This window comes from Pseudoliparis swirei, chromosome 10 (genome assembly GCF_029220125.1).
Source record: "Pseudoliparis swirei isolate HS2019 ecotype Mariana Trench chromosome 10, NWPU_hadal_v1, whole genome shotgun sequence".
Lineage (NCBI taxonomy): Eukaryota > Metazoa > Chordata > Actinopteri > Perciformes > Liparidae > Pseudoliparis > Pseudoliparis swirei.
In genome coordinates this window covers 3,450,255-3,476,344 of record NC_079397.1, presented here as the reverse complement: position 1 = coordinate 3,476,344, position 26,090 = coordinate 3,450,255, and the positions used below count along the sequence as shown (strand labels likewise).

Below are 26,090 nucleotides of genomic sequence, written 5' to 3'. Positions count from 1 at the left end.
TGTGTGTGTGTGTGTGCTTGTGCGTGTGCGCGTGCCACCTCTTTAAACAGCTGACAAGCCGACACGTTTTTTCTTTCATGCACCTTCTTCTGCGCACATGTACACACTCCTCTGCACTGTGTTCCCTTCTTCTTCTCCACCTTCTTCTTTCCCCCTTTTCCTAACATCCTCATCTTCTTATTCTCCGGACTCCCAACATGCACCGCAGCTGTGCGCCAGTTGGCGTTGCGGCGTTTAAATTGACAGATTGGCATGACGGAGTCTGGCGCAGACGAGCCGGCCGTGAACTCAGCACAGTGTTTAAAAGTCCTGTTGACATGTTGTGCACATAGAAGACTGTTGTTGTTTATTTATCTTTCTTTGTGTGGCGTCACCCAGCAACCTGTCTGCCTGCAGCTGGAGGTCACATATGGATTTATATGGTTATTACGCACGTGGAACAACGCCAGTGGGAGGCTGTTGTGTTCTCCCAAGGTGCATTCAAGGACCGATTTGCATCAGGGATTTAATGCGTGTGGGCATTGAGTGGAGGTGTTGAACAACATGTCAACAAACAAACAAACTGGATACACGCCTGAGTGTTCCACGTCCACGTGGAGGTGCACTTACTTCCTTATTGTCGTGTAATTCACGTTAATTTCCCACATTTTTTAGATTGCTTTATAATGTTCTCCATTTGTTTCCAGTTGGACTTGATTGTGGAGGAGAGTTCTGTGTTGACTCCCACAGGAGAGTCGCCCACGGCTCTGGTGGTGCGGTTGCCCTGCAGTCTGCTTGGCGTCGGCGGCACACACACACACACACACACACACACAGGTACATTCAGAGGGATTTATGAACACAGTTTTTTATTATTTCTTTTGTCGCCGTTCCTCTCGTCCTTTTTTTATTTGACAAAGCGAGGAAACACTTTATGGAAACATATTGCTGGGTGCAGGAAGAGGAGCCTTGAGAAGGAGCATTAAAGAGGAGCCTTGAGGAGGAGCATTAAAGAGGAGCCTTGAGGAGGAGCATTAAAGAGGAGCCTTAAAGAGGGGCATTAAAGAGAAGCATTATAGAGGAGCCTTAAAGAGGAGCCTTGAGGAGGAGCCTTAAAGAGGAGCCTTAAAGAGGAGCCTTAAAGAGGAGCCTTAAAGAGGAGCCTTAAAGAGGAGCCTTAAAGAGGAGCTTTGAGGAGGAGCCTTAAAGAGGAGCATTAAAGAGAAGCATTAAAGAGGAGCCTTAAAGAGGAGCCTTAAAGAGGAGCTTTGAGGAGGAGCCTTAAAGAGGAGCCTTAAAGAGGAGCCTTAAAGAGGATCCTTGAGGAGGAGCCTTAAAGAGGAGCCTTGAGGAGGAGCCTTAAAGAGGAGCATTAAAGAGGAGCATTAAAGAGAAGCATTAAAGAGGAGCCTTAAAGAGGAGCCTTAAAGAGGAGCATTAAAGAGAAGCATTATGAATGAATGAATGAATGATCTTTATTTGTCATTGTGTAAAGGAACAACGAAATTTAGATGCAATCCCAAGGTGCTAATAGGACAATAGACAATATAAAAACAACAAGACAATATAAACAAGACAATATAAAAACCAGAATGAATCATAAATAGACATAGGGGAACTATACATAAGTATAAATGAGATCTATGGATGTAAATATAAATATAAAAATAAGTATAATAAACTACGTATGTAAACTAGGCATATTTCTTAGTGTAAACCTAAGTTTTTATTGCACGATTCCTCATATTGAACGGGGATGCGACATTTGACTCTCTAAAAACTTAGCAGCGTTTAGTGCGCTTATGGCCCTCGGAAAGAAGCTGAACTTAAGTCTGTTGGTCCGGGTATACATAGTCTTGAAGCGCCTGCCTGAGCGCAGCCGTACAAAGTGTTCGTTGCCGGGTGAGATGGATCCTTGAGGATCTTGACTGCCTTCTTAAGGCAGCGAGAGCTGTACAGTTCTTGCAGGGAGGAGGGGCACCGATGATCTTCTGGGCCGAGTTGACGACCCTCTGAAGCGCGTTCCTCTCTGCGGCTGTGCAGCTGAGGAACCACACGCAGATGCAATAGGTGAGGACGCTCTCCACGGAGCAGCGATAGAAGGACACAAGCAGATCCTGTCTGAGGTGGTAATTCCTGAGTATTCTCAGGAAGTAGAGTCTCTGCTGTGCCTTCTTGACGATCGCCGTGGTGTTGGTTCTCCAGGACAGGTCCTCAGCCAGGTGAACGCCCAGGAATCTGAAGACCGAGACTCTCTCCACACAGTTCCCGTCAATGTACAGGGGCTGGATGACAGTTTTCTTCCTTCTGTAATCGATGATCATCTCCTGGGTTTTGAGCTTGTTCAGCTGCAGGTTGTTCGCTTTGCACAACACAAACAGCTGCTCCACCTCGTCGCGATGCAGCGTCTCGTCACCCGGAGATGCAGCCCACCACAGTGGTGTCGTCAGCAAACTTTATGATGGAGTTGCTGGGGTGGGCGGCGGTGAAGTCATTAGTGTAGAGGAGTAAAGTAGGGGCTCAGCACGCAGCCCTGGGGGACCCGGTGCTGAGGCTGAGGGCCGTGGAGGTGTGGGGACCTATCCTCACCCTCTGGGGCGGTCAGACAGGAAGTCCTTAATCCAACGGCAGGTAGAGTGTGATAATCCCAGGTCTGACAGTTTTGTCACCAGTCTGTCAGGAAGGATGGTGTTAAATGCCGAGCAGAAGTCCATGAAGAGCAGCCGTGCGTAGCTCCCCACCCCCTCCAGGTGAGACAGGGCAGAGTGGAGAGCTGTGGCGATGGCGTCATCCGTGGACCTGTTTGCTCTGTATGCAAACTGGTGACGGTCCAGGCCGGCGGAAGGGATGAGATGATGTGGAACGAACCAGCTTCTCGAAGCACTTCATGGGGATGGGGTGAGTGCCACTGGACGGTAGTCGTTTAAGCAGCTGATGGTTTTCTTTTTGGCACGGGATGATTGTGGAGGTTTTCAGGCAGGATGGGACGGTGGCCTGGGACAGGGACTGGTTGAAGATCTTGGTGAAGACCCCTGCCAGCTGGTCGGCGCAGTCTCTCAACACCCGTCCGAGACGCCGTCCGGCCCTGCTGCTTTCCTCGGGTTCACGGCCTTCAGCGTGCGTCTCACCCGTGTTCCGTGAGGATGAGGCTGCTGTGGGCTGGTGGATGTGGTGTGGCTGCTTCCGTTGGTCCCACCTCGTAGCGGGCGTAGAAGGAGTTCAGCTCTTCCACCAACTGAGGGTCGCCCCGTCGGCCGAGGGTGGCTGGGTCTGTAGTTTGTCATGTGTTGGACCCCCTGCCACACCTGCCTGGAGTCGTTACTCTGGAAGCAGTCCTCAATCTTCGCCTTGTAGTCCGCCTTGGCCCTTCTGATCCCCGCTTCAGGTCGGCTCTGGCCGTGCTGTATAGCTCCCCATCTGCGGAGCTGAAGGCGGTGTTCCTCTCTCGAGCAGACGCTGCACCTCTCCCGTCATCCACGGCCGTGTTGGGATGTACCCGGATACGCTTGTCCACGGTGACGGAGTCTATGCAGTGCTTAATGTAACCCAGGACCGCTGAAGTGTACTGTTCCAGGTCCTCGTGCTCGAAGACCCCAGTCGGTGGACTCAAAGCAGTCTTGCAACTGTGGAGTGGCACCTTCAGGCCAGGTTTTAACTGTCTTTGATGTGGTGGGAACCCTTTTTCTGATGGAGGTGTAGGATGGGATTAGGAGTAGGGACACATGGTCTGACTGGCCTAGGTGTGCTAATGCTCTGGCTCTATAGCCCAGCTTGATGTTAGAATATACCTTGTCTAATGTTTTATCTCCCCTGGTGGCACATCTAACATGCTGGTAGAGTTTGGGAAGCACTACCTTTAAGTTAGCATGGTTAAAGTCCCCCGCAATAATGTGGACAGCCTCAGGGTATGTGTTTTGTTGTTTACTAATTGTATCGTGCAACTCACCTAGCGCCACGCTAGCGTTAGCATCGGGTGGAATGTACACTGCGGTTATCAATACAACATTAAATTCTCTTGGTAGGTATCTGGGCCGGCATTTAACAGTCATATATTCTACGTCTGGGGAACAGTGGTTACTCACTATGTTTGTGTTTTCCCCCCAAGTGTCCTTTGTGTATATTAGGAGGCCCCCGCCTCGCGACTTGCCTTAAAGAGGAGCCTTAAAGAGGAGCCTTAAAGAGGATCCTTGAGGAGGAGCCTTAAAGAGGAGCCTTGAGGAGGAGCCTTGAGGAGGAGCCTTAAAGAGGAGCCTTAAAGAGGAGCCTTAGAGGAGGAGCCTTGAGGAGGAGCCTTAAAGAGGGTCCTTGAGGAGGAGCCTTAAAGAGGAGCCTTAAAGAGGAGCCTTGAGGAGGAGCCTTGAGGAGGAGCCTTAAAGAGGAGCCTTAAAGAGGAGCCTTAAAGAGGATCCTTGAGGAGGAGCCTTAAAGAGGAGCCTTAAAGAGGAGCCTTGAGGAGGAGCCTTAAAGAGGAGCCTTAAAGAGGAGCCTTAGAGGAGGAGCCTTGAGGAGGAGCCTTAAAGAGGAGCCTTGAGGAGGAGCCTTAAAGAGGAGCCTTAAAGAGGAGCCTTAGAGGAGGAGCCTTGAGGAGGAGCCTTAAAGAGGGTCCTTGAGGAGGAGCCTTAAAGAGGAGCCTTAAAGAGGAGCCTTGAGGAGGAGCCTTGAGGAGGAGCCTTAAAGAGGAGCCTTAAAGAGGAGCCTTAAAGAGGAGCCTTGAGGAGGAGCCTTAAAGAGGAGCCTTAAAGAGGAGCCTTAAAGAGGAGCCTTGAGGAGGAGCCTTAAAGAGGAGCCTTAAAGAGGAGCCTTGAGGAGGAGCCTTAAAGAGGAGCCTTGAGGAGGAGCCTTAAAGAGGAGCCTTAGAGGAGGAGCCTTGAGGAGGAGCCTTGAACAGGGCCCCTGAGTGGTAGTTGCTGTGACAGCGTTCAGCATTAGTCATTTCTTCCCAGACAGTCTAGCGTTTGTAAAGGAAGAGGAGGAAGAGGAGGAGGAAGAGGAGTCTGGAGCACAAACAGAGAACATCAGCTGAACAATTCAGATAATGAGTGTGTCTAAAGCCGCGTTAACACTTTATTAATATAACTAACAGGGCGTCTTCAAACTACCCAGAATGCAACACTCCCAGTAGGAGCTCTACACATTTGGAAAAGAAGCAGACTTGATGTTGTGAATACTGTGTGTGTGTGTGTGTGTGTGTGTGTGTGTGTGTGTGTGTGTGTGTGTGTGTGTGTGTGTGTGTGTGTGTGTGTGTGTGTGTGTGTGTGTGTGTGTGTGTGTGTGTGTGTGTGTGTGTGTGTGTGTGTGTGTGTGTGTGTGTGTGTGTGTGTGTGTGTGTGTGTGGACGGACGGACGGACGGACGATTAATATGAGGTTATTGATTTGTTTAGGACTGTAGTGGAGTAGCTTTATTTATACATCGATATGGAGGGTGCTTAAATGTCTCTGGTTGTTCACATTAGCTGTGTGTGTGTGATGGTTGTGGTGTATAATTAATGCACCGAGTAGCTTTCTCTCTCATTAGATCAGTTTCAAAGAGAAAGATTTCTTCCAGAACTTGTGTGTGTTTGATCTGGAGGAAAGAGGAGGGTGTGTGTGTGTTTCCTCCTCTGAGCCCCTGACAGCTTCCCTTGTGTCTTTCGAGGATTCTGGTTCTACTTCTTTAGATTCAGGTCAATAAAGATGCTTCAGTGTTTAACTGCAGACGTCACTCTGGGGGGTTCAGGGGTTCTCGATAGTGTGGGATATATTCCCTTCATTGATCGCCCTGCAGGTAATCCTCACCCTTTAATGGTTTTATGAAATATCATAAAACGGGTCTAAAGATATTTTAGTCTTCTGACCACAAGAAGCCTCCCGAGGGTTTCGGTTACCCAAAAAGAAAACGTAAAAAAAAAAGCTAAACACGGGAAATTGTGATTGTCTTTGTATTTTTATGACTATTACGCCTGTGGGATTATTTTAGAAAAAAGAATGAACGGAGAGATTCGCTGCTGACGTAACGAACAAAACAAACGACAAAGGGAGGAACCGGCGTCTTTTATATTTAGACTGCTGAAGGTATTCAGGGTCCTTTTGAAGTCCCTTCTATTTAATCTCTTACCCATAATGCAACACAGAGAGAGAGAGGAAGCTTTCCGTCTTCAAACTGCAGTCTCCATTTTCACATCAGTCGTGGTTTGGAGCTTACCGATTGGCTGATCGACGGGTCTTTAATTAGCGGGAGTGAAAATCCACTCATTCTCCTCAACTGTGAGAATGTTGTGCTTTTATTGACCTGAAAGGGTTAATTAATCAAAGCCCCGCCTTCCCTTTACTTCTTCTTCTTCTTTTATCTCTGCTGGCTCGGTGCGTTCAGGGTCGTGTTTTAAAACTGGAGATTTAAGATGTGAACGAACACATTCTTCTCATTAAGGTGGAAAGTGGACGAATGGAGCAGAACTCAACGGGTCGGAGCGCGTTGCTTCTGTGGGATGCAGGAACCCCGACACACACACACACACACACACACACACACACTCCATCAGCACCACAAATCACGGTGATGCGCTGGCCTTTGTTTGACGGGGGGAGTGATCGTCGTTGAATGGGAGTGGGGGGGGGGGCTGACTGATGGTCTTCGACTCGCCCCGCTGGTGTTTATGAGCGAGGTGCTCAGCGGCGTCTGTTGTCGGGGGCAACCGGTGGAATAGATGATGCTTGGAGGGACGTGGCATGCGAGGGGGGGAGGCGGCGGCGGCGTGGGAACCCGGCGTGAATGTAAATGATTGAGACGTCTCCCGAGGGTTCTCTCTGCTCGCGGTCGCTTCTGGATTAGGGATCGAGTGGGTTAAACCGACAGCCATTCAACACACACACACACACACACACACCAGCAGTGATTGCCGGGTGTGTCAATAACACGGTGAGGATTAACCAACACACAAATGCTCTGCTCGTCAAAGAGATCCTGTGTTGGGCTAACAGACATACACAGACAGACACACACACACACACACACACACACACACACACAGACACAATCACACAGACACACACAGACACACACACACAGACACACACACGCATCACATAACGCTGATTCACTGCCTATTATTACACTCGTTGAGCAGATGTGTTTGGTTAGCTGCCTACATTTGTTTTTTTTCTTCTTCTTTTTAAACCACTCAACAGCTTCTGCATGTGAGGTGAATTTAGTTCATATTAAAACGTACAGATGCAGGGACACACACACATGCACACACACATTCATTCACATATTTGTTGGTTTCAGCTTCTAAAACATAAAGATTACAGTTTTTAATTTTTAAAATAGCTTATTATTAAGTTTTGGGGTATTTTCTGACATTTTATAGACTAAAACTTTTACATAAAAAACTAAATAGTGTCGGAGCGTTAGTACTACACATACTTGTATAAGCAGATCACCTGTCGGCTAATTGAGTGATTGTGTGTCAGGTAACGGTTGCCGCCCTACACACACACACCTGCCAGTCATTGTTACGCAACTTATGCGCGTTTGCATGGCGTGTTGACAGAAGGGTGTGTGTGGGTGTGTGTTGTGAGAGCAGGCGTCTAAAAGTGGAGCATTTCTCCATTGAGGTGTTGAATGTAGCTGCACCGTTTGTTTGTGTGTGTGTGTGTGTGTGTGAAAAGTGTTTTGCCGTTAAAACTTTTTTTATTTTTTACATTGTTGAATTTTTCAAAGACTAATAGTGTGGATTATTTATTAAAATCAGTGAGTGTTAATTCATGTGAATGGGTAAATAAATGTAGTCCCGTCGTTTCTGTCCATCTGTCATTGAGTCATTATCTGATGCTGAGCTCTCCGGTTAGTAATGGATGTTTAACTCGATATCCATTCAGACCCATCCCCCGAGGCAGTGTGATTTATTGATTGATTGTGTTTTTTAAATTCTCGTGCTGAAATAATAAACTGCAAACGACGGTGCCGATCGTAAACGATCCGTCAGCATGTGGGAAGTGTTCCATGCCGACGTCTCGTTAACGGGGAATACACTCCTCTCTAAATATGGAGCTTTGTCATTAAATATCATTAGTCATTCATTAAGAGACCAGATGACTGGAGAGGTCGGCTGCACAGCGTCGTGCTTTAAAATGCACTGTTGTTGTTGTGTTACGACCTCAGACACTTAGGAAGTAGGACCCAATTGCACGACCCGGGAGACAGAGATAAAGTATTTGTAAGTACTTTATTCTTCGGTTCTGCAGTGAACAAAATGAAAGCGCTCACGTAGTGAGGGATCAAAAACTTTTCAAGAGCACAACATAACCCGACCTGATCATGGCAAAAGACCAGGCAACTGACAAGGAACACTGGGAGACAGGGAATTTAAGCACATGGTAACAAGACACAGGTGGGACCAATCAGGGCGGGCTGACACTGATGAGCATAGGAGACAGGTGTGATGACAGGTGAAAACAATCAGGAAGCCTGGAATGAGAGAAAGCGAACATAAATGACATGAACCTCTCTAGCATATCTGTCGGTGCACAACAGTACCCCCCCCCTCTAGGGCCAACTCCTGATGGCCCAGGCTGATTGTAAAAGTCGTGGATAAGAGTCTTGTCTATGATAAATGAAGCAGCTATCCAGCTTCTAGCCTCAGGACCGTAACCCTTCCAGTCTACCAGGAATTGCTTGCCCTCCCCTATTACGGACCTCCAGTAGCTTACGGACCTTGTAAACGCCACCCCTTCAAAGAACTGGGGCGGTGGAGGGGCTTGAGGTGGGAACAAGTGTGCTCTCACACGGCTTGATTCTACTAACGTGAAACGTTGGGTGCACTCTCAAGGTCCTGGGGAGTTGCAAGCGTCGGCCGGGTTGATGACTCTGGACACTGGAAACGGACCCACAAATCTCGGAGCCAGTTTCTTTGAGGCGACATGGAGTGGTAAGTCTTTGGTAGAGAGCCAAACCTTTTGGCCTGGACTGTAGGAGGAGCGACCCTGCGATGAACGTCCGCAACAGCCTTCATCCGAGCTGAACTGGAGAAGAGACTGGCGAGCACCAGCCCAAACTCTGCGACAACGTCTGATCATGGCATGTGCCGATGGAACCATCACCTCTTCCTCGTTGTTAGGGAAAAGTGGAGGCTGGAAACCATTGACACAATGGAATGGAGAGAGACCTGTGGCCGTGGGAAGGGTATTGTGGGCAACCTCGACCCATGTGAGGTGGTCACCCAGGTGGTCTGGTTCCGGGAGACGAGACAACGTAGCGTAGTCTCTAGTTCTTGGTTCAGACGCTCTGACTGTCCATTTGACTGAGGGTGATATCCTGATGACAGGCTGACGGTGGCACCTATGAGTCGACAAAACTCTTTCCAGAAGGCGGAAATGAATTGTGGACCCCTGTCGGAAACAATGTCATTAGGGAATCCATGGATCCTGAATACGTGATTCATCATGACCTCTGCGGTGACTTTGGCAGAGGAAGCTTGGTCAATGGGATGAAGTGAGCCATCTTTGAAAATCGATCAACCACTGTTAGAACCGTAGTCTTGCCTCTGGATGAGGAAATCCTGTCACAAAATCCATCGAAATGTGTGACCAAGGACGATGGGGAATCGGCAGCGGCTGGAGCAAGCCCATCTTAACTTGAGATGAGGTCTTATTACACGCACACCACGGACAAGCCGCTACATACTCGGCCACATTTTTCTTCATGGATGGCCACCAGAAACGTTGTTGAATCCTGAACATTGTTCTTGCTACTCCCGGATGGCACGAAGCACAGATGAGTGAGCCCAGTGGATGACCTTGGAGTGAAGAGCCTCAGGAACAAACAGCAGATTGTTGGGACACTCGCTAGGCGCTGGATTCATGACATTTGCCTCTTTAACGCCTGACTCCACTTGCCAGGAAAAGGCTCCGATCACCCGGTTAAGTGGAAGGATGGTCTTGGGCTCTACCGCAAGTGGTTCGGGATCGTAAAGACGAGACAAAGCATCGGGTTTTTGATTCTGAGACCCGGGACGAAAAGAGAGTGTGAAGTTGAATCTACTAAAGAAAAGTGTCCACCTGGCCTGACGGGAGTTGAGACGCTTAGCCTTTCTTATATATTCTAGATTCTTGTGATCTGTCCAGACTAAAGACGGTTGCTCTGCACCCTCTAGCCAGTGTCTCCATTCCTCGAGGGCAGCTTTTACAGCTAACAATTCCTTGTTTCCCACGTCATAATTCCGCTCTGCCGTTGTCAACTTCCGCGACAGGTAAGCACATGGATGCATCTTGTTGTCTTCTGCAGAACGTTGAGACAGTACTCCTCCAATTCCCTCATTGGAAGCATCCACCTCGACCATAAACTGGCGCTGGGGATCTGGAATGGTGAGTATGGGAGCTGATGTGAATCTATCTCTGAGAAGTTTGAAAGCAAGATCCGCCTGGGGGGTCCACTTGAAGGAACCTTAGGAGAAGTCAGAACATGCAGAGGAGCAGCAACAGAACTGAAATTCCTAATAAACTTCCTATAGAAGTTAGCAAATCCTAGGAACTGCTGAACCTTTTTCCTGGAGTCTGGTGTGGGCCACTGGGATACTGCACTGACTTTAGGATCCATTTGGATATGATTAGGTGAGACTATGTATCCTAAGAAAGACACCTCTTCTGTGTGGAACTCGCACTTCTCTGCCTTGACATATAGCTGATTATCCAGTAGTTTCTGCAAAACTTGGCGGACATGGTTAACATGAGATTTAGCGTCTGGGGAGAAAATCAGTATGTCATCCAGATACACAAACACTGAAATATTCAAGAATTCCCAAAACCTCATTCACAAAAGCTTGAAAACAGCGGTGCATTGCACAGTCCAAAAGGCATTACCAAGTACTCATAGTGACCATTCTGAGTGTTGAATCCAGTCTTCCACTCATCCCTTGTTTTATTCTAACCAAGTGATATGCATTTCTTAAATCCAACTTGGTGAATATCTTGGCCGTTGAAGCAGTTCAAAAGCAGATGACATGAGTGGCAGAGGATAGCGGTTCTTCACCGTAATGTCATTTAGTGGACTGTAGTCTATGCAAGGTCTCAGAGACCCGTCTTTCTTTCCCACAAAGAATCCCTCCGGCTGGAGACGATGAAGGACGGATAATCCCTGATTTGAGTGAAGAGGAGATGTATTCATCCATTGCTGTTCTCTCAGGTCTCGAAATCGGTAAAGTCTCCCTTGGGAATGGGGGCTCTAAGAGATCAATGGGACAGTCAAAATCTCGGTGAGGAGGTAGCGACAAGGCTTTAGACTTGTTAAACGCTTCTTTAAATCATGGTAACAGGAAGGTACCTTGTGTAGATCAGGATAGTCAGGGTGATCTATAATGATCCTACTAGAGTCTGTTGGTGCATTAACAGGTTATCAAAGTTTACACCTGCCCTTACAATCCTCTCCCCATTCCTTAACTTTCCCTGAAGGCCAGTCTATGTGAGGATTGTGGATCTTCAGCCAAGGAAACCCCAAAATAATCGGGTGCTGAGTCGACTCAAAAATATGAAATTGCATGCTCTCGGTATGGTCCTTATTTATAGTAATCCGTATGGGCTCAGTGCAATGGGTAACTGTGAACAACAAGCGGCCGTCTAAGGCACTGGCACTAACAGGATGAGATAGCGGGACAGTTTTATTTTTAGCTGTTTGACTAGGCCCCAGTCTATAAGGCTTCGTCAGCCCCTGAGTCTATTAACACACCCTGGTCAATGGTCTGATTGTTAATACAAATGTCTACCTGAGTAACAGGTCGAGGAGGGAAGTCTGAAAACTTGCTCACCAGCGCCCTCCTTTTGACTGGTGAGCACGATCTTTCCCGGGCATGAAGCGAGTTGATGACCCGGCTGGCCGCAGTAGAAACAGCAACCCTCCGTGACGGCGCTGCCTCTCCTCCAGAGAAAGCCTGGTTCTTCCAAGCTGCATGGGTTCCCGGAGTCATTCGGAAGTGTAGTCCTCTGATGGTCCGGTAACATGAGCTGGAAATCCTCCGCTGGCGGCGCGACCGAGGCGAATTCTGGAAGCTGGGAATAACATCTCGGTTGCGTCGACGCTCCTCTCTCTTTCGAAGACGGTTATCGATCCGGATGGCCACAGCGATGAGGATTCCAGATCCCGGGTGTCTCCAGTGGAGCCAGCTGGTCCTTTATCGGTTCCGAAAGTCCTGTCATGAAGGCGTCACGAAGAGCCGGAACATTCCATCCGCTGTCCGCTGCTGCTGTACGAAACTCGATGGCATAATCAACCACCTGACGGTTGAGCTGACGTATTTGAAACAGTCTTCTGCTGGCCTCCGTAGCAGGCGATGAGTGGTCACAAATGCGCCTCATAGTCTCTATGAAATCGGCCAATGAGTAACATAGTTCGGTGTCTCTAGACCATTCTGCAGTAGCCCAGGCTGCAGCTCTTCCCGTTAAATGAGACACAATAAACGCCACTTTACCATGCTCAGATAAAAAAGCTGCTGGGTTGTGTTGAAAATGCAGATCACACTGTACCAGAAAGGCTCTGCAATCGAAGAGTCTCCGGAAAATCTCTCCGGAAGAGCCAGCCGTAACGGGGAGGAAACAGCCTGACCTGGGTCGTCAGCTAGAGTATTGACAGGCAAATTCTCAGCTGTGGATGACGTCACCGGAGGAGCAGTCTGTTGATGAGTGAAAAAATTATTCATTTGGGCAACCAGTTGTTGCATCTGTGTAGATAATTCTTCCTGAACCGCGTCCTCTCAGCTCTTGTATTTCCGGCTGACTTTGTCCAGTTTTTCCTCGTGATGAAAAATCGTCACGCCCTGTACCGACAGAGCGGCGTGAAGCGTTCTCTGGGTCCATAATGTGGTCAGTTCGTTCTGTTACGACCTCAGACACTTAGGAAGTAGGACCCAATGACCGGAGACAGAGATAAAGTATTTGTAAGTACTTTATTCTTCGGTTCTGCAGTGAACAAAATGAAAGCGCTCACGTAGTGAGGGATCAAAAACTTTTCAAGAGCACAACATAACCCGACCTGATCATGGCAAAAGACCAGACGAACTGACAAGGAACACTGGGAGACAGGGGAATTTAAGCACATGGTAACAAGACACAGGTGGGACCAATCAGGGGCGGGGCTGACACTGATGAGCATAGGAGACAGGTGTGATGACAGGTGAAAACAATCAGGAAGCCTGGAATGAGAGAAAGCGAACATAAATGACATGAACCTCTCTAGCATATCTGTCGGTGCACAACATGTTGTTGTTGTTGTGGGAGAAAAGTCTTACTTTTCAGCGGTGTGTCTGAGCTGATCACGGTTTGAACTTGCAGAGAGAGAGAGAGGGGGAGAGGAATGAGAGAGAGAGAGAGAGATATCTCCGTCAGTCTGTCATCCTCCATCTGGGGGTTGTTTTTCCGAGGTCACGTCACTATGACACTTTGACTCTCGTCCTTCTGCACGGACATCTTGACACACACACACACAATTACAATATCATGAAGTTGTCCAACTTTTTCTTGTTCTTTCCGAATTATTCCGGTTTTGAGATTCAGTAAACTCACACCCTCTCTTATCCATTATCCATTATTATCATGAGTATTGTTATCAGTCTTATGAACAGAAGTGTTGCGGCTCTGTCATTAAATGGTCATTAAATGAAATGTTGCATAACTCCATTAATGTTAATATTCAGCTGAAATGCTCCTCCGGTCCGGGGCTGAGCGAGTGTGTCTGCCTCTCCCCACAGGAGGCTCCTCTTCTCTGGCTGCAGCGTCACCAGTCCACATGAACCACATGTCTCATTTCACCCTAAGCTCTCCTCTTCTTCATGATTTATAACTCCGTTTGTGTTTTAACACATTTATGTTTATGTTATGTATTTTTTTAATAGTCGGTTCCTCTGCTTAAAATCTGCTCCATTGACGTCAACGGGAAGTTATGAGCGGTCTATATATATAATATATATTTATATATATTTAAATGTGTAAATTTACTGTATATGTATAGATATATCTATACATAGATATTAGATATATATATATATTTATATGTGTATATATACTGTATATGTATATATATATATATCTATACATAGATATATATATATATATGTGTATATATACTGTATATGTATATATATTTATTTATACATATATATATATTTATATATATATATATACACATATACATATATATAGTGGTTATTTGTATAGAAACACAAACATATTTGTATAAAAACACAATTCAAATTATTAAAATAATTCACAATTACAAAGTAAAAATATTTATTTTTTATTTCTTTGTCTAATTCTAATTGATAAAAAAATGAATAGGTACTTCCCCAGTTCTGAGCCCGGTCAAATATATATATATATATATATATATATATATATAAACGGTTTAAGAAAACATCATTAGGATAATGTGGCAATAATACGGCGGAGCCGAGTCCAGGAGATGAATCGCTCTGTTAGTCTCTAATTGTTTCATTTATTATTCATACTGCATAAACAATACTTTATTAAACAGAGGGTGCATAAGATGCTACCTTTTTTTTTCAGAGTTCAGATAATAAGCGTGCAGGTGTGGTGGTTCCTTCAGGAAGCGTCGTCGGGTACAGATCCTCATCTGTGTCCGTCGGATCGGGCGGCCTCCTCATGGGGTTTGCCGCAATAAGCCTTTCACAATGTCATTCCGATGTGCATCTCCATGCGAGTCCGTCACGTGGGTTCTGTCTGGGAGTGAAGGAGGAGGACTCACACCGGGGGAACGTCTATTTTAGCTCAGCTAGCGGTTCAAACTGAAATATCTCGGTGAAAATTCAATTTATTTCACGAAGTTTGGTAGAAAGCCTCCTACCAAATTTGGTGTCCACCTGACATTCACTTGCACCACCGCTATCGATCCCGATACCTGCCAAACGCCAGGACGTTAGCATCGTGTCAGTGCCTTGATGTCGAACTGGCTTCCTGTGATTGGCTTCCACTAATTCTCTTGATCTCACAATCACATTATTTCTGCCCGATCCTCAAACACACACCAGTTTAAAGGCCGTTGCTAATCCGGTTCAGACTGTGCGGCTCCATGCTGGTTCGATGTTTTTAAGCTCTGATTTAGGCGTGAAGGATCCTGTCGAGCAAACACTTTACTGGCTTTGGTCTTCACATGATTTCACATTTTTTTATTCTCTCTCTGATACCAATAAGAAACTAATTAGTGTGTTTATTCATGTATGTTTTAAATCAATCTCTGAGCAGCTTATAATGCAGAAGAAAACCATTATTGCCCCCCAAATTGTTTTAAATAAAAGCAGATATATAAATAAAAAGCATTTATTATTTTTATCATTTGAATTTTTGTATTATATATTATACATAAATTTATGTGTATATATTTATATATATATATATAGTGGATATTTGTATAAAAACCCAAATATATCTGTATAAAAACACAAAATTAAAATAATTACTGTGTTTTTATAGAAATAATCACTGCATATATATATATATATATATATACATTATTTGGAAAGAAACACCAAATTCAAATTCTTAAAATAAGTCACAATTACAAAGTAAAAGTATATTTTTAAAATTGTTTTGTCTAATTCTAATTGCTTAAAAATGAATAGGTAAGCTCGGCATTGGACATTGAATAAAATGTGTTTGCAGCTCTTCCCGGCTGGTACTGTGAGCGTCATGATTCTTGACGGAGGAGAGAGAGTCGCTCAAGGACTCTGACTCAGGTCTACCTACCTCAGCACGTCAGGGCAAGGATTCATGGACTGGAGTCGGGAGTAAAGAGCCTTCTTCTTCTTCTTCTTCTTTATTACATTACATGTCATTTTGCATTTCAACCGAGAGTATAAACTAAGAACAACAAAGAATACAGGAAGGAACATTTTCTCAACATAGTCGAACGACAAAACTACCATAAGTAAGAGCTATTTAAGTGCCACTGAAGTGCAAATCTCTTCTTCTTCTTCTTCTTCAATTACATTTTCTTTTCTGATCGTCTCCTTCCCTGCCTCTCTCCCTCTCTTTCTCTCTATCTCTCTGAGGGCAACAACATTGATATTTCCCATGGAGATGATGTCGTCGTCGCCCTGTGGCAAGGTTCCTCTCTCTTTTCCACACACACACACACACAGTAAACACAACAAGCTTCCTCTCCAGCCTCCAGTCGAGCCGTTGGAGACGGAGAGCCAGCGCATCATCTCCGCTGTTGGAGGTTTAGTGATCATTACTCTCAGTATCAGTGAATCAGTAGATTATTTTTAGCCACACTTTGGCAGCTCTGAACTGGAACATTTAACAGACATCAACGGTTCACAAACATTTGTAGCGTTGAGTGAAATATCTCGACAACTGTTGGAGGAATCGCGATTTTAAATTCTAATCTATCGATCCCAGGTCTTTTGGGGACAGTGTAACTAAGTATTTGACGAGTTATGCAAGATGATGACTTAATTTCGTTGATCAATAAATCTACTAGTGTGTGTGTGTGTGTGTGATTGTTCATTGTCATCAGCAGCATGAGATTATTCCATATAAAGTCTATAAAGATGTTTTTGTGCATGCATCAGAGCTTGCAGAACATTTGTTGTCAGAGGCTTTTAACTATCTGGGAAAATCAAATTTAGGAATGAATAAATAAATAACAGTTTTATGGCTGGTAGAAACACTGAGATTCTTCTTCTTCTTCTTCTGTCTTCTACTCCTCCTTTCCTCCTACTTGTTCTTCTTTCTGTCCTCCTTCTTCTCCTTCTTCTTCTGTCTTCTCCTCGTTCCTCTTATGTCTCCTTCTTCTCCTCCTCGGTCTTATTCTGTCTCCTTCTTCTTCTTCTGTCTTCTCCTCCTTCTTCTGTCTCCTTCTTCTCCTCCTACTTGTTCTTCTTATTCTTCTTCTGTCCTCCTTCTTCTTCTCCTTCTCCTTCTGTCTTCTCCTCATCCTCGTTCCTCTTCTGTCTCCTTCTTCTCCTTCTTCTTCTGTCTTCTCCTTCTTCTTCTTCTGTCTCCTTCTTCTCCTCCTACTTGTTCTTCTTATTCTTCTTCTGTCCTCCTTCTCCTCCTTCTTCTTCTCCTTCTCCTCCTTCTTCTGTCTCCTCTTCTGTCTCCTTCTCCTCCCTGTCTTCTCCTTCTTCTGTCTTCTCCTCCTTCTTCTTCTTGTTGTTGTTGTGGGAGAAAAGTCTTACTTTTCAGCGGTGTGTCTGAGCTGATCACGGTTTGAACTTGCAGAGAGAGAGAGAGGGGGAGAGGAATGAGAGAGAGAAGGGGAGAGAGAGAGAGAGAGATATCTCCGTCAGTCTGTCATCCTCCATCTGGGGGTTGTTTTTCCGAGGTCACGTCACTATGACACTTTGACTCTCGTCCTTCTGCACGGACATCTTGACACACACACACACAATTACAATATCATGAAGTTGTCCAACTTTTTCTTGTTCTTTCCGAATTATTCCGGTTTTGAGATTCAGTAAAAGTCATGCGGCTGCTCGGGACTCACACCCTCTCTTATCCATTATCCATTATTATCATGAGTATTGTTATCAGTCTTATGAACAGAAGTGTTGCGGCTCTGTCATTAAATGGTCATTAAATGAAATGTTGCATAACTCCATTAATGTTAATATTCAGCTGAAATGCTCCTCCGGTCCGGGGCTGAGCGAGTGTGTCTGCCTCTCCCCACAGGAGGCTCCTCTTCTCTGGCTGCAGCGTCACGGCGTCACGTCTCCAGTCCACATGAACCACATGTCTCATTTCACCCTAAGCTCTCCTCTTCTTCATGATTTATAACTCCGTTTGTGTTTTAACACATTTATGTTTATGTTATGTATTTTTTTAATAGTCGGTTCCTCTGCTTAAAAATCTGCTCCATTGACGTCAACGGGGAAGTTATGAGCCCGGTCTATATATATAATATATATTTATATATATTTATATGTGTATATATACTGTATATGTATAGATATATCTATACATAGATATTAGATATATATATATATTAATATGTGTATATATACTGTATATGTAAATATATTTATATCTATACATAGATATATATATATATATGTATATATACTGTATATGTATATATATTTATTTATACATATATATATATTTATATATATATATATACACATATACATATATATAGTGGTTATTTGTATAGAAACACAAACATATTTGTATAAAAACACAATTCAAATTATTAAAATAATTCACAATTACAAAGTAAAAATATTTATTTTTTATTTCTTTGTCTAATTCTAATTGATAAAAAAATGAATAGGTACTTCCCCAGTTCTGAGCCCGGTCAAATATATATATATATATATATATATATATATAAACGGTTTAAGAAAACATCATTAGGATAATGTGGCAATAATACGGCGGAGCCGAGTCCAGGAGATGAATCGCTCTGTTAGTCTCTAATTGTTTCATTTATTATTCATACTGCATAAACAATACTTTATTAAACAGAGGGTGCATAAGATGCTACCTTTTTTGCAACGCAGCATTTTCAGAGTTCAGATAATAAGCGTGCAGGTGTGGTGGTTTACGCGGTGACCTGCTCACGAGGCTCCGGAGCCTTCAGGAAGCCGGTCGTCGGGTACAGATCCTCATCTGTGTCCGTCGGATCGGAGCGGCCTCCTCATGGGGTTTGCCGGCTTAATAAGCCTTTCACAATGTCATTCTCCAAACCGCGGGCCGATGTGCATCTCCATGCGAGTCCCGTGTACGTGGGTTCTGTCTGGGAGGAGAGGCGATAACGGTGAAGGAGGAGGACCGACACCGGGGGGGGGAAACGTCTATTTTTAGCTCAGCTAGCGCCGTAGCTCGAGGGACGTCGGTTCAAACTGAAATATCTCGGTGAAAATTCAATTTATTTCCACGAAGTTTGGTAGAAGCACCCATGCGGCCCAGAGGAAGCCTCCTACCAAATTTGGTGTCCACCTGACATTCACTTGCACCACCGCTATCGATCCCGATACCTGCCAAACGCCAGGACGTTAGCATCGTGTCAGTGCACGTCTTGATGTCGAACTGGCTTCCTGTGATTGGCTTACGTCTGGATTTAAACATCTCCTCCACTAATTCTCTTGATCTCACAATCACATTATTTCTGCCCCCCGATCCTCAAACACACACCAGTTTAAAGGAGCCGTTGCTAATCCGGTTCAGACTGTGCGGCTCCATGCTGGTTTCGAGCTAATGGGCGGCTAACGTGCTATAATCTCCGTTCCGATCGATGTTTTTAAGCTCTGATTTAGGCGTGAAGGATCCTGTCGAGCAAACACTTTACTGGCTTTGGTCTTCACATGATTTCACATTTTTTTATTCTCTCTCTGATACCAATAAGAAACTAATTAGTGTGTTTATTCATGTATGTTTTAAATCAATCTCTGAGCAGCTTATAATGCAGAAGAAAACCATTATTGCCCCCCAAATTGTTTTAAATAAAAGCAGATATATAAATAAAAAGCATTTATTATTTTTATCATTTGAATTTTTGTATTATATATTATACATAAATTTATGTGTATATATTTATATATATATATATAGTGGATATTTGTATAAAAACCCAAATATATCTGTATAAAAACACAAAATTAAAATAATTACTGTGTTTTTATAGAAATAATCACTGCATATATATATATATATATATATATAGCGATTATTTGGAAAGAAACACCAAATTCAAATTCTTAAAATAAGTCACAATTACAAAGTAAAAGTATATTTTTAAAATTGTTTTGTCTAATTCTAATTGCTTAAAAAAATGAATAGGTAAGCTCGGCATTGGACATTGAATAAAATGTGTTTGCAGCTCTTCCCCCGGCTGGTACTGTGAGCCTCGACTCGATGAAGACGAGTCGAGGCTCAACTCGTTCATTCGTCACCGGCCGACGGCGGCTGAGGGTTTTGTTTTTCGGGGACGAAATTGTAGAGCGTCATGATTCTCTGACGGGAGGAGAGAGAGTCGCTCAAAGGACTCTGACTCAGGTCTACCTACCTCAGCACGTCAGGGCAAGGATTCATGGACTGGAGTCGGGAGTAAAGAGCCTTCTTCTTCTTCTTCTTCTTTTATTACATTACATGTCATTTAGCAGACGCTTTTATCCAAAGCGACTTACAATAAGTGCATTTCAACCGAGAGTATAAACTAAGAACAACAAAGAATACAGGAAGGAACATTTTCTCAACATAGTCGAACGACAAAACTACCATAAGTAAGAGCTATTTAAGTGCCACTGAAGTGCAAATCTCTTCTTCTTCTTCTTCTTCAATTACATTTTCTTTTTACGATGCGTCTCCTTCCCTGCCTCTCTCCCTCTCTTTCTCTCTATCTCTCTGAGGGCAACAACATTGATATTTCCCATGGAGATGATGTCGTCGTCGCCCTGTGGCAAGGTTCCTCTCTCTCTCTCTCTTTTCCACACACACACACACACAGTAAACACAACAAGCTTCCTCTCCAGCCTCCAGTCGTAGCCGTTGGAGACGGAGAGCCAGCGCATCATCTCTCCATCAGAGATACTCGCTGTTGGAGGTTTTTCTGCCTTCCAGTGATCATTACTCTCAGTATCAGTGAATCAGTAGATTATTTTTAGCCACACTTTGGCAGCTCTGAGGTCGGTCGGTTCGTCGCTGCGGTCCGGACTGGAACATTTAACAGACATCAACGGTTCACAAACATTTGTGGCGTTTGAGTGAAATATCTCGACAACTGTTGGAGGAATCGCCGCGATTTTAAATTCTAATCTATCGATCTACAGTTCGTCTAAAGGGACGTCTTCCAGGTCTTTTGGGGACAGTGTAACTAAGTATTTGACGAGTTATGCAAGATGATGACTTAATTTCGTTGATCTGCGAAGGAATAAATCTACTAGTGTGTGTGTGGACGGATTATTGTTCATTGTCATCAGCAGCATGTGAGATTATTCCATATAAAGTCTATAAAGATGTTTTTTTGTGCATGCATCAGAGCTTGCAGAACATTTGAACCCAGCGGCGCCACCAGGACTTCACTTCTGTTGTCAGAGGCTTTTAACTCGCAGTCTGCTGGGAAAATCAAATTTAGGAATGAATAAATAAATAAATGTCGCAGGCAGTTTTATGGCTGGTAGAAACACTGAGGGAGAAACACTGAGCCGGATTCACGGCTAAAGGATTCTGCAGGCTGATGCATTCTTCTTCTTCTTCTTCGTCTTCGTCTTCTGTCTTCTACTCCTCCTTCGGTCTTCTTCTGTCTCCTTCTTCTCCTCCTACTTGTTCTTCTTTTTCTTCTTCTGTCCTCCTTCTTCTCCTTCTTCTTCTGTCTTCTCCTCCTCGTTCCTCTTCTGTCTCCTTCTTCTCCTCCTCGTTCTTATTCTGTCCTCCTTCTTCTCCTTCTTCTTCTGTCTTCTCCTCGTTCCTCTTATGTCTCCTTCTTCTCCTCCTCGGTCTTATTCTGTCTCCTTCTTCTTCTTCTGTCTTCTCCTCCTTCTTCTGTCTCCTTCTTCTCCTCCTACTTGTTCTTCTTATTCTTCTTCTGTCCTCCTTCTTCTTCTCCTTCTCCTTCTACTCCTCCTTCTTCTTCTGTCTTCTCCTCATCCTCGTTCCTCTTCTGTCTCCTTCTTCTCCTCCTTCTTCTGTCTTCTCCTCCTTCTTCTTCTGTCTTCTCCTTCTTCTTCTTCTGTCTCCTTCTTCTCCTCCTACTTGTTCTTCTTATTCTTCTTCTGTCCTCCTTCTCCTCCTTCTTCTTCTCCTTCTCCTTCTACTCCTCCTTCTTCTGTCTTCTCCTCATCCTCGTTCCTCTTCTGTCTCCTTCTCCTCCTTCTGTCTTCTCCTCCTTCTTCTGTCTTCTCCTCCTTCTTCTTCTTCTTCTGTCTCCTTCTTCTCCTCCTACTTGTTCTTCTTATTCTTCTTCTGTCCTCCTTCTTCTCCTCCTTCTTCTTCTCCTTATACTCCTTCTTCTTCTGTCTTCTCCTCCTCGTTCCTCTTCTGTCTCCTTCTTCTCCTCCTTGTTCTTCTTCTGTCTCCTCCTTCTTCTTCTTCTGTCTTCTGTCTTCTTCTTCTTCTCCTCCTCCTCCTCCTTCTGCTGTGTGTGTGCTGATCGGGAGGCTTGGACTTGAATCTCCTGCCGACATGTGATTTCATACAGGCTGTTTTGTGTGGGGTCAACAAAGAGGTTTATTTTATGCAGATGAAGCGTGATCTGGTCACAAATGTAAAATATTCACCTTTTTCTTGTGCGTCCCCAGCAGGAGGTTGAATTGTTAACTGCAATATGAATATGATTCATGCTCGAATCGTCAGGCTGCATCTGATTGGCCAATTTTAATTATTTAATCGTCTCATTATTTTCTAATTAGCCTTTTACCGCCCGCCATTCCAGCCGCGGAACGCGAGGCTTTTAATGGCAGCGCGTTGAAGAGGCGCATTAATAACATGTGTATGTGCAGATATATTATATTTAAGCGGTCTGGAAACGCATTAAAACCGAGCTGTTGAATGAACAACATAAAGGCAGATTACATTTACTTCTTTATTTATGTTTTGGGCTTGTGAATCATTTCCTAGGGGATTAGCTTTGATCAAATCCTTGCTGTAGTCAAAGAGAAAAGTCCACTAGAAAACATAATCCATGTGCATGAAATACAACTTTAAGAATATCGTGTCTCCAAAGTTCAACGACCTCATCCCGACAGCTATAAATGTTTTTAAATCTCGTCTTGACAAGCAGTCAAACAAAAATCCTAAATTATTTATTTGATCATTTTATTAAAAAGATAAGAACTGACGCAAATCTTCCACTTGTAAAGCTACAAACGGTAAATGTTCTGTCTGTTTACTTAAATACATATATATATATATTTATTTATTTATGTATATATTTATTTATATATTTATATATATATTTCTTTGTATTTGTATTCATATATTTATTTCCATATATTTGTATTTAGATATATTTATATATATTTATTTTTATATATTTTAAGATATATTTATTTAAATGTATATATATTTATATATTTTAAGATATATTTATTTATATATATATATATATATGTGTGTGTGTGTGTATATATATATATATATAAATATATATTTTCTGGCTGTGTTCTGTGGACCATCTGTGCACGCGGAGTAAAGGATGAAGCAGCGTTTGTAATTCAGAACAAAGGATTTACATGAATGACTTTCTGTTCATTTAAAGTTTGTACCGGCGAGTCGATGCCGGGCTGAATCACCGGCTGCCGACTGCTGACTCATCACAAAACCACAGGATGCAATTAAAGTGACTTGTTTACTGCGAGAAAGAAAGAGCCAAAAAGCATAAAGCCAACCCCAAAAGAACAACAACTAAACCCGCCTTCACGGGTCGTCAGCTGTTTTGCTCGTGTGTGTGTGTGTGTGTGTTTTAGAGCTTATGTTTTTATGTCTCCTCTGTGTGCACTTAGCTGCCGTGGCAACAAGACGTACTAATGTGTTCGTTAGCGTTGCGTAATCGTCTCGCTCTCCTCAGTCGTGGATGTTTCAGCGTGGACGTTGTTTGTTTGGCGCCTCGGGCGACACACTGATCCACACACTGATCCACACACTGACCACTGTGTGGTCTGCAGACAGATTAACACTCCCATCATCTCCTCCTCCTCCTCCTCCTCCTCCTCCTCTTTTCTCTCAGTCTAAACACTCTTTTCAGCCTCTTGTTTGGTCTTTTTAAGGTTCTGCTCCTAAAAAATGGCGAAAGATTTATTTCTATCAGGCCATGTGCCCGATGTTTTATTATTATTATTATTATTATAAACCTTTATTTAACCAGGTGAGTCCCATTGAGATTAAAAATCTCTTTTTTCGAGGGTGACCTGGACAAGACAAACAGCAGAAACACAAGAAATATACAGTTACACACAAAAAAACATTAAATAAAAAACACATAGTTAGAAACAAATAAACACAAGAAACACAAAGTTACACACAAAAAAACATAAAAACACACATAGTTACACACAAACAAACACAGAACAAGACGAGTTAAAAGAAACTAAAAGTTAAGAGACAAGTGACAGAACAGAGTTAATTTAAGAAACATTGACATGTTTTGGGAACCTGCCTCTATTTCGTTCATTTTATTTTTAAAAGTCATTTTTTAATCAGTTCCACTTTAAAAAAATGTTTTGGGTCTTTTGTCTGAAGAATATGTATTTTTCTCTTTTCTTTTGTCTCTTTTTGATGAAGTTATTAAATGGAGGCATTAAAACAAGAAGTTTTAAAGGCTCTGGATAGATGTTTACAGCGTTAACAATCCCCCCGCCTCATTATTGTGTGTGTGTGTGTGTGTGTTTACAGGCGGAGCGCATCGCCTGCGATGCCAACACGCTCGGCATCCCGGTGCCCATCCGCCGCGGCGGCTCCGAGTCCAACCTGGACGTGGTGGACAGCGTCGGGGACGACGGCGTGGGCCTGGACTTCACCAAGGGGGCGCTGGGCATCGACAGCCTGCAGCAGAAGATCCTCAAGGTCAGAGGGTCAGAGGGTCTGAGAGTCTGACCCTGAGGGTCTACTGAGGGTCTGAGAGTCTACTGAGGGTCAGAGGGTCTACTGTGGGTCTGACCCTGAGGGTCTACTGAGGGTCAGAGGGTCTGACCCTGAGGGTCACCTGAAGGCATTTAAAAAGAAATTGGGGTCACTTTTTGAAACTTGTGAATTAACATTTAGCCTTTGTTCAAAAAGAATAAATGTACTTATTTAGGCTCACAGGATATGAGCAATGGTCATAAAATGTCAATAATAAGACTGTTGTGCAGTAATTTCCCGCGGTGTGTTTCCTGAACGTTTCTCCGTCCCGCCGTTCGGCCTCCAGGTGGCGGAGCAGATCAAGGTGGAGCAGGCGGCTCGCGACCAGAACGTCGCCGAGTACCTGAAGCTGGTGAACAACGCCGACAAGCAGCAGGTGGGCCGGATCCGCCAGGTCTTCGAGAAGAAGAACCAGAAGTCGGCGCACACCATCGCGCGGCTGCAGCGGAAGCTGGAGCAGTACCAACGGCGGGCGAAGGACGGCGAGGCCAACGGGAAGCACCAAGGAGGCGGCAAGGAGTCCGGCAGCAAAGAGGGCAGCCTGCGCGACGTCAGCGCCGCCGGGCGCCACCACCCGGCGCTGGACAAGGTGAAGACGGCGGGGGCGCCCGGCGTGTCGCTGTCGCCGCCGTTCTTCTTCAACAAGTCGCGGGAGTTCGCCAACCTCATCCGGAACAAGTTCGGCAGCGCCGACAACATCGCCCACGTGAAGAGCTCCATGGAGGCGGGCTCGGGGGGGCTGCACGCGGCGGACGGCGCGGCGCGGGGCCTGAGCGGCAGCGCCACCACGGTGGCCAAGGCCTCCAAGTACCAGAGCGACGACGAGTGCTCCACGGGGACGTCGGTGTCCGCCGACTCCAACGGGAACCCGGCCGGGGGCTCGGGGGCGGGGTCCGGCGGCGCCAGGAGGTCGGACTCCAACGGGCGCCTGGGGGAGGTGCTGGACATGGTGCGCGAGATCAGGGAGGCTCAGGTGCAGCTGGCGGAGGACATGGAGGCCCTGAACACGCAGTTCAAACGAGACAACAGCTACTTCGCCCAGATGATGCAGGAGGAGCGATACAGGTAGAGACGAGCTGACGAGGAGCGGCACGCACCTGGAGGGCCGAGGCGTCGCTTCCAACCACGTCACAACAAGAGAGTTTTCATTGATGAAAACTGAACTCAAATGTCAAAATACTTTTAGGACGGACGGATAGCTGATAGCTGACAAAATGAACACAACTAACCAAGTTTTTAACACAGGATTTATTTTAATAATGTGTAGTTTTCAAGCCCTTAATGATAGTTTCTTAGTCTTAACTCCAGAGCCACATCATTTATATATATTATATATGTATTTTATATATATATTATATATTTTTTATATATATATATATATTATATATATGTATTTATATATATAAATACATATATATAAAATATATAAATGTTATATATTTTATATATATGTATTATCTATATATTTTATACATGTATATAATTCTTTATATATATTTATATATGTATTTATATATTTAAAATATATGTATTTCTACATTTTATGTATATATTTTATAAATATATATGT

General features: G+C 44.4%; 1 protein-coding gene across 2 annotated transcripts in view; it reads left to right on the top strand.

Moving 5' to 3' along the window:
* Positions 1-26,090, top strand: part of LOC130200532 (transmembrane and coiled-coil domain protein 3-like) — a 42,057-nt gene that overhangs the window by 11,491 nt on the left and 4,476 nt on the right. For both annotated transcript variants that reach the window (XM_056424899.1, XM_056424900.1), the window contains exons 2-3: positions 24,293-24,463; positions 24,807-25,585. In XM_056424899.1, the coding sequence (XP_056280874.1) occupies positions 24,293-24,463; positions 24,807-25,585 (950 nt within the window). The remainder of the gene's footprint in view (positions 1-24,292; positions 24,464-24,806; positions 25,586-26,090) is intronic.